Source organism: Macaca nemestrina, chromosome 19 (assembly GCF_043159975.1).
Source record: "Macaca nemestrina isolate mMacNem1 chromosome 19, mMacNem.hap1, whole genome shotgun sequence".
Lineage (NCBI taxonomy): Eukaryota > Metazoa > Chordata > Mammalia > Primates > Cercopithecidae > Macaca > Macaca nemestrina.
The window spans coordinates 81,085,988-81,094,673 of NC_092143.1; the positions used below are offsets into that span (position 1 = coordinate 81,085,988).

The 8,686-nt window shown below is 51.9% G+C and overlaps 1 protein-coding gene across 2 annotated transcripts in view; it reads right to left on the reverse strand.

Annotated features, from left to right (window-relative positions):
- The window catches only part of LOC105478899 (inositol monophosphatase 2), a 48,146-nt gene extending 40,788 nt beyond the window's left edge, over positions 1-7,358 (reverse strand). The window contains exon 1 of one of the 2 annotated variants that reach the window (XM_011736620.2): positions 7,054-7,358. In XM_011736620.2, the coding sequence (XP_011734922.1) occupies positions 7,054-7,149 (96 nt within the window). In that variant the 5' untranslated portion in view covers positions 7,150-7,358. Of the gene's footprint in view, positions 1-6,692; positions 6,738-7,053 lie in introns of those variants that run through there. The other variant, XM_011736621.3, reaches the window with a different exon arrangement.
- Positions 7,359-8,686: the final 1,328 nt, after the last annotated feature.

Consider the following 8,686-nt stretch of genomic DNA (forward strand, 5'->3'; position numbering starts at 1 on the left):
GATTGCACCACTGCACTCCAGCCAGGGAAACAAAGTGAGACTGTCTCAAAAAACTAAAATAAGAAATCTACTGGCAATTCGAGCTTAACCTACGCAGAAGAGAACACTCGACTCCCAGCTCTAAACCCTTGAAGTCATCCTTGGCTCCTCTCTTTCTCTCACACCCTACATCCAACCCAGAGGCAAATCCAGTCACCTAAGCCTTCAAAGCAAATCTTTTTCACCACCTTCTTCGCTGCACCCCAGTCAAATCCACACTCATTTCCCACGTGGCTTCCTATCAGACACCTGACTCTGGTCCCCCTAGTGTCCCACACTGACCACATGCAGCAGCCAGGGTGGTCCCCTATATACAGTCCTGTAAAGCCCCACGCAAGACTCTGCCCCAAACCTCCCCTCACACTCAAGAGTAAAAAGGCTAAAGTCCTTTCCTGAGTTGTTCAATGATTCTTTGGTGGATGAATAAATTTATAATCAATGCTTTATTACCATCATTTTAATGCTTTATTACCATTATTTAAAAGCATGATTTTAAATAATATCAAAGAAGCCAGTAAACGGCTGGGCACAGTGGCTCACGCCTATAATCCCAGCACTTTGGGAGGCCAAGGCAGGTGATCACCTGAGGTCAGGAGTTCGAGACCGGCCTGGCCAACATGGTGAAACCCCATCTCGACTAAAAATACAAAAGTTAGCCAGGCATGGTGGCGCATGCCTGTAACCCCAGCTACTCGGGAGGCTGAGGCAGGAGAATTGCTGGAGCCTGGGAGGCAGAGGCTGCAGTGAGCTGACATCGTGCCACTGCACTACAGCCTGGGTGACACAGTGAGACTGTCTCAAAAAAAAAAAGCCAATAAACATGTGCACCTAAGTTCATTAATTATCTAAGAAATACAAATTAAAATCACAATAAAATATCACCTCAAGCCCATCAGAATGGCTACAATATAAAAGACCATACCACATGTGATGGAAGACGTGGGGAAATGGGAACCCTCACACACTGCTGGATGGAGTGTAACTTGGTACATCCTCTTTAAAGAACTACTTGGCAGAATTTACATTCCCAATGACACAGCAATTCTACTCCTACTATTAATAAATCCCCAACAGAAATGCATACACACATCATCAAAAGACACGTGCAAGAAAGTTCACAGCAACATTATCCGTATTAACTCCAAACTGGACATTATCCAGTTTGCTCAAGAGTTGAATGAGGCCGGGCACAGTAGCTTGTGCCTGTAATCCCAGCACTTTAGGAGGCCAAGGCGGGTGGATCATTTGAGGTCAGGAGTTCTAGATCAGCCTGGCCAATATGGTGAAACTCTGTCTCTACCAAAAATACAAAAATTAGCCAGGTGTGGTGGCGCATGCCTGTAGACCCAGCTATTCAGGAGGCTATGGCAGGAGAATCGGTTGAACCCGGGAGGCAGAGGTTTTTGGTGAGCCAAGATCATGCCACTGCACACCAGCCTGAGCAAGAGAGCTAGATGTCATATCAAAAAATAAATAAACAAAACTAAATAACAAACGAATAAAAGAGTTGAATGAATAGTGATGTACTCATATAATAAAATACCATGCAGCAGAAGTTCCCATAGTACCACTCCAGACTGGCAGCCTCAGTGTCAGTTGGAAATGTTAGAAATGCGCATTCTGGTGCCCACTCCAGACCTAGTGAATGAGAAACCCTGCGGTGGGACTCAATTTGCCTTAATGAGACCTCTTGGGCTTCCAACACAGCCAAAGCTGGAGAAGCACTGCTCCACAGCAGTGACCCAAGGAGTGTGACCACATCAAGGAGATCGTAAGAAATTCTGCTGGGAAGATAGATGGCTCACAATAGGTACACAGAAAACTAGACAAATGCAAAGCAAAACAAAATTTTCTTTAAGGAAAATACAAGTTGCATTAGAAAGAAAGGAATACACTGCTGGGCTGAACCATGAGTTACATTTGCATGGCCATCCGAACATGGACACCTATGGAACCACATGGACAGGGCAGCTACACGGCGTCACACTGAATAATTCTATCAACAATGAACAACTCAAGAAAGCATGACAGAAGCATATTACTTAGAAATGGGTGTAACTTGGCCGGGCACGGTGGCTCAAGCCTATAATCCCAGCACTTTGGGAGGCCGAGACGGGCAGATCACGAGGTCAGGAGATCGAGACCATCCTGGCTAACACCGTGAAACCCCGCCTCTACTAAAAAATACAAAAACTAGCCGGGCGAGGTGACGGGCGCCTGTAGTCCCAGCTACTCGGGAGGCTGAGGCAGGAGAATGACGTAAACCCGGGAGGCGGAGCTTGCAGTGAGCTGAGATCGCGCCACTGCACTCCAGCCTAGGTGACAGAGCAAGACTCCGTCTCCAAAACAGAAAAAAAAAAAAAAAAGAAATGGGTGTAACTCTCAGAAAATGGAAAACAGGAACTCTGGACACAGGACAAGGGGTGGGGAACACGGGCCGGGTGCTGCTGTTCTTCATCATGTGCTTTCCGTGTTACTTCACTCATGAAATTCCCGGTGTGAATAACCAGCAAAAAGGAAAATCACAATCAAAACAACACTGTGTTGGTAAAGCCAGATGGACAAGTGGGGACACGGGTCCAGGGCCCACCAATGTGCCTTCTGCCCTGAGGAGCCAGAGGTAGACAGAAGAATATTCACATTCCAAGGACCCACTGTGTGGAGGGTACACCACCGGGCAAGGATAAATAAAGTTGTGAGGACTGCCAGCTCAGCAGGACCAGGTGGGGCACAGGAAAGACAGGGAAGGCCACCTGAGAAGCGATCTGTGAAGGAAGGGGCTCAGGAGCCGGGCTCTGGAGACAGGGAATGGTTTCCATCCTCCACAGGCCAGAAGAAAGGCAAGAAAATGCAACGTGTGTTTTGCAAACACCAAGCAGAGCAACCAGATCTGGCCGGACATGGGGACAACAGGCCCACTTTGCAAGGTCAGGCCTCCGGAAGCACAACCTGCAAGGGTGTGCAACGCCAACTAGAGAAGGGGGAAGTCTGCAGTCCTGAGGCGCAGTGCTGGGTTTTTCTTTTTCTGCTTTGTCCTGAGATTTTGTTACATGTAAACAGAGATGAATTTCCTGTGAAGCTAATGACCCTTAAGCGTCAAGGCCCCCACTTGCCTGCAAGGGACCCCAACAAAGTGTTCACAAAGCCGTATACAAACCCCTTTTCTAATGGGCAAAAGTCAGCTGTTTTGACTGTAGATCTAACTTTGTGCCTTTCCACTTGAACTGTCCCTCCATCAGACTTTGCATAGGTGGCTCTGGCGTGGATACAGCCAGTGTGGGCTAAAGGTAAGCTGAGTAGATGCACTAACTTTGCTTCAATAGGGTTTGCAGTCAATTTCTCTGTAAGTTACTGAGAGCCATCCAGTATAGAAAGGACTTCCAGACATACTCCCCTGTCCATCACGCCAACCAACCTGGCATGGTGACAAAAACATACAGGACCAGAGGAGCATGTGAGGTGGACACAGGCACCGGCACTGGAAATGTGTGGATCACAGAAATAAACCAGATTTCAACTGCACAGAGGCAGAAGCGAGTCTGTGAAAAACAGACTCACTTACAACTAATGTATTAAAAAATTTATAGAAGGTTTTCAATTTGATGGCATCCTAAAAATTTATATGGCCAATTGTTACCAGTAACAAGTTTGAAGCCTAAATTTTCTAAATTATCAGTAATAAATTTCAATCAGCCAAGCAACAGGAAACACTGAATTTATCTTTCTATTCTCCCCATATAAAATATTACAAAATCATTGCCATTCAAAAGATTAAAACAGGACGAAGCCAGAAAAAAGGCAAAAAGTATTACAGAAATATGAGAAGCGATGAAAGAATTGTTGTTTTTGTATATTTTGTGATATTTGCAGTATTTCTCAGCATCTTAAAAATTTATAGATGTGATGGTTCTTAAATAACTTTTATATCTCAGCTTGATTTTGTAATTTTGTACTTTTTTTTTGAAACAGTTTCGCTCTTATCACCCAGGTTGGAGTGCAGTGGCACAATCTAGGCTCACTGCATCTTCCGCATCCCAGGTTCTAGGGATTCTCCTGCCTCAGCCTCCTTAGTAGCAGGGATTACAAGCGCGTACCACCACGCCTGACTGATTTTCGTAATTTTAGTAGAGACCGGGTTTCACCATGTTGGCCAGACTGGTCTCAAACTCCCGACCTCAGGTGATCCACACGCCTCGGCCTCCCAAAGTGCTGGGGTTACAGGCGTGAGCCACCACGCCTGGCAAATCTTGTATTTTCTTAAAGAAGGCCCCCTAAATTGTCTAAGTTTCTGGCCCAACAAAAGCTGGCTCAACCCCGCGGGGGGATTTGAAAGGCAGAGCTGTCTACAATACTTCTGTTCTCACATCACATAAAAGATGACAACCATCCACATCAGTGAATACTGTCATCTGCAGTTGGGGTGGGGCTGTGGTCACTCCCCACCCAAAAGCCCAACAGCCAGGGAGGAGGCTCCCATCACAGTGTGGGCGGCTGGAACTAGGAGGGCAGGGATGATCCCCAGGGTCACTGAAGGAAGAGTGGCACAGAAGCATGGAGGGGCAGGTGAGGAAATCAGGAGCCTGGAACAGGGAAGCCTGCCAGGATTGGGGCAGAGGGGAAATGGAAGCAGCTTCTCCAGGGCCGCCTTGAGCGGAACCAGTGTCTAAGAGAGAAAGGACAGTGCACCTTTATCTCTTGGAAGGTCTCTCCCTCGGCTCCCTAACCTTTCAGCATCTAGAACCCAGACTCCATCTCAGGGGCAGCTGAGAGCAGCGAACAACAGAGCGGTAGAATGCTGGGTGCTGGTGAAGGGTGGGTATCTGGGGCCACTGAGACTTTGCCAACATGCTCTTCGCTAAGGAGAACTCCAAAAGGATCACCACTCACGACCTTTTTACGCCCCGAACCAGGCCATCTGGCTAAAGGATATGTTTTCTCCAGTCAGCACCCAATTGCATTAGAAGACAATCTGTCCCTCTTTACACAGGTTCCGAAGACCTTGTGTGGCTTCTGTTTGTCCCAGGGGCAGACCTTCAGGCCATTCCCTCAGCACTGCCCTGCAGGCAGGAAGCATCAGCATAATGCCTGAGGGGGAGCCCCGGCGGCCCGGGTTTCCTGACCAGACTCCTAATGGCAGCATCTTTATTTCAACCCTCTCCCACGTTTAAAAAAGGCTTTTTTTTGTTGTTGGCAAGTTGCAAAGACATAAAATATCTCAAGTTAAAAGTCACAGGAGCCTTAGAACTGTTCCTGCTCTATTGCAAGCTCCTTACGCACATTTGTTAAATAATAACATAAAATTTTAACATCTTCTGTTTCTTCAAGGATCTAAATTTGAAAACCACAGAAACTCCTAACTTAGCTCGCCAGGGTTTACACAGCAATGTCTGAATCCTAAGCTGGCTTTTCACTGCCTCAAGGAAGAACTTTTAGGAACCTAAAAGTTCCTAAATATCTGGCTGATGCTTGCTCTGGAAGCAAAGCTGGAAGGAGGAGAACCCGTGTTCACGCACATAGCAGACCTACTTTCCAGGAAGAACGCGTGCACTGAAGCTACAAGCTTCATCTGCCTTGCAGGAAGGTTTAGGGTCCTCCTTACAGGAGGAAAAGGTCAAAGGATGGAGTTTCACAACACTCTTTTAAATTCATTCATTCTTTACAGTCTGAGGCTTGGGTCCTTAAAACCACAAAGGGAAGGAAGACCCTTCAACAAAAAATGTGTCTACTTAGTATTGCAGATTAATTTTTAAACAGGATTAGAGGATTTGCACCAAGGTAAAGCATTATCCACTTTATGACGACTCACTTCAAATTTAAGATTGGTAACAGTCCGATTTTACCATCTAGGGAAACTAGTAGAGCATTTTCGGACTGTCAGACCTCAAAAGAAAAAAAAATGCTGTTTGAATATAAAGGCCAATCTGCCCACAGCACACCTCCTGTCTCTCAAATCTCCGAAAATAATCACTTTTTTTTTCTTTTTTTGAGACGGAGTTTCGCTATTGTTGCCCAGGCTGGTGTGCAATGGCGCAATCTCAGCTCACTGCAACCTCCACCTCCCAGGATCAAGTGATTCTCCTGCCTCAGCCTCCCAAATAGCTAGGACTAAGGAGCGCGCCACCATGCCCAGCTAATTTTGTATTTTCAGGAGAGACGGGGTTTCACCATGTTGGTCAGGCTGGTCTCAAACTCCTGACCTTAGGTGATCCACCCACCTGGGCCTCCCAAAGTGCTGGGATTACAGGCGTGAGCCACCGCGCCCGGCCCACAATCACCTCCTAAGAGGCAAACATGGAGTAAGCCATCTTACAGTCCTGGGAGAACCAACACTCGCTTGCCTACCAGTACTGACGGTGTGTCAGGCACTGCTGAAGGTACTGAGGAAAGTGGAAGGAACAATCACAAAAATCAAAAAGAGAGGAACTGCAACTCCATTTTAAACCCTGCTCGCTGGTTTTCGGTAGCTCTGCGGCTCGGTTTTCATCCTTCCGGGCAGTGTAACAAGTTCCTCCTGAACTCTTGAGTCCGTGCCCGTCGTGGAGTGGAGCCACTTTCAAGGTGTGGGTCAGAGTAAGTTTGGGTTGAGGATGCTGCAGCCAGGACAATCAAACGGCAGCCCAGCCAGATCAGATCCCCACGCGGCTGGGGCTTACCCCGGGCTGCCTCCCGCGAGCTGAATCCATTCATAGGTCCTTAAAAATCAACAGCCCTGGACGCTAGCCCTGGAGAGATTTCTACATCCTGACCACTCACTCAAACGCAAAGGTCACGTTAGCGGCTCAACTCCAAAGCAGAGGGGCTCGCCGCCAGGGCTCCGGGGGCTGGAGAAGGGCGCGGGAGGTGTGTCCAGGACACCAGCACAAAGGCTCCTTTCACCGCGCCGCTCCCCGCGCCCTCGGGTGCGGACTCCGGGCGCCCGCCGGCTGCGCGCCAGGACCCCGCCACTCCAGGCGGCTCCCAAGGCCCACGCGCTTCTGCTCCGCCCGGAGTTCCGAGCCGAGCCGCGGCGCTCACCTGTCCCGCCCGCAGCGCCAGCTGCACAGCCGCCTGGAAGCACTCCTCCCAGGGGCCGGCCGCCGGCGCCGCCTGGTCCTCGCCGCTCGGCTTCATCGCGGCCTCGCCGGGCCCCTCCACCTCCAGCCCCCCTCGGCGGGACTCCGGCTCCCACCGGATCCCGCCGTCCCGCCGCCAGGCTCCAGACTCCCTCTGCCTGCTCCCGCAGCTCTGCGCCTAGTCCGCCGCCCGTCCCACACCTGCGCTGGCGGGAAGGGCAGCCAGCGGGCCGCGGGAGCCGCGCGTCCTGCTTTCCGCTCCCCGCCCTCCGCCCCGCCCCGCCCCGTGCCGAGCCAGGCCCAGCTCCCTGCCCCGCTCCCCGCCCAGCTCCCCGCTCCCGCGCCCGGCCCCGCTCTGCACTGCCCGCCCCGCCCCCCGCAGAGCCCGGCCCCGCCCCTCTCTTCCCCGCCCCTTGGCGCTCCCGGCCCCGCCCCGCACCCGTTGCCGCTTCTGGCCTCGCCCCGCGCCGTGCCCCGCCCCGTCCTGCACCGCCCCTCCCGCTCCCCTCTGCGCCCCACACCTGGCCCCGCCCCTCGGGCTAGCCTTGAACACAAATCAGTGCCAAGCTCCGCCCCCCTGGTGCGGCCTCACCCTCCCTGCTCGGGGCGGACCCAACCCTGCTCCGCCGTGCCCCGCCCCGCTGCGCGCGGAGTGGGCTCCAAGTCCAACTTCTCTGAGCCTCGAGCCCCGCCTCCCTCAAGTTGAGCCCGGCCCGTGTCCAAGCCCCGCCCCGCCGCCGCGCGCTGAGACAGGCGCCACCCCCGGCTGCTGCTGAACTGTGTCCTGCCGCCGAGGGCGGCCTGGGCCACCGCGGAGCTGGGAGGGAGGGGCTAGGAGCGGCGGTATTGGGGGTCCGGGGCAGCTACTGTCTGGGTGGACCCGTGCGGTGCGGTACGGTCCCGGCCCAGGAGGTGCCGGGGGCGCGTCCAGCCCGTCGATCCCCGAGCACGTGGCGCCAGGCGTCCCCTCCTGGTGTGTGGCCGGCTTCGGGCTCGAGCGCCTGGGGCGGAGGGGCCAGCACCTTCCGACCGGTCGCTTTTTGTTCGCGGAAGCCGCTGGGCGCCAGGCGTCGTTCTAGGCCTCGCAGGAGCTCAGACCGCCCAGCGCACAAGGCCGCAGTGTTCCCGCAGGGGGCCGCCCCGCGCGGGAGGTTTGGATACAAACAAGCTCTCCCTCCGCTAACCCCAAACACTGCGAGGACAGCGGCTGGGCTTTATAAACTCTTTACACCCAAAACTCGAATTTGGAGACGGAACTGTGATTGCGATGAGCCTCTGTGGTGAGGAATGACCTTTCCAACCTTGGATTCTCTTGCTGGCCCATGTAAACATAAATAGGCATTTCCCGAAAGAGTGGCCGCGTGGTTTCCAAGGTTAATTTCGTAAGCTGCTCTGCCTACCCCTTTTATAAAAGATGCTGACCCACGTAAAATTATTCTGGAGTGCCACTTCGGAGTCTGGGAGAACAATGGGAGTTTGTACAAGAACCTTGATGGGGCATTTTTTACACACTTATCCTAATAATGAAATTAAACGTTTTTAGTTTTTGAGTACTTTATGTCGAAACACCTTGTGGAGAAACTTTAAGCGTACCG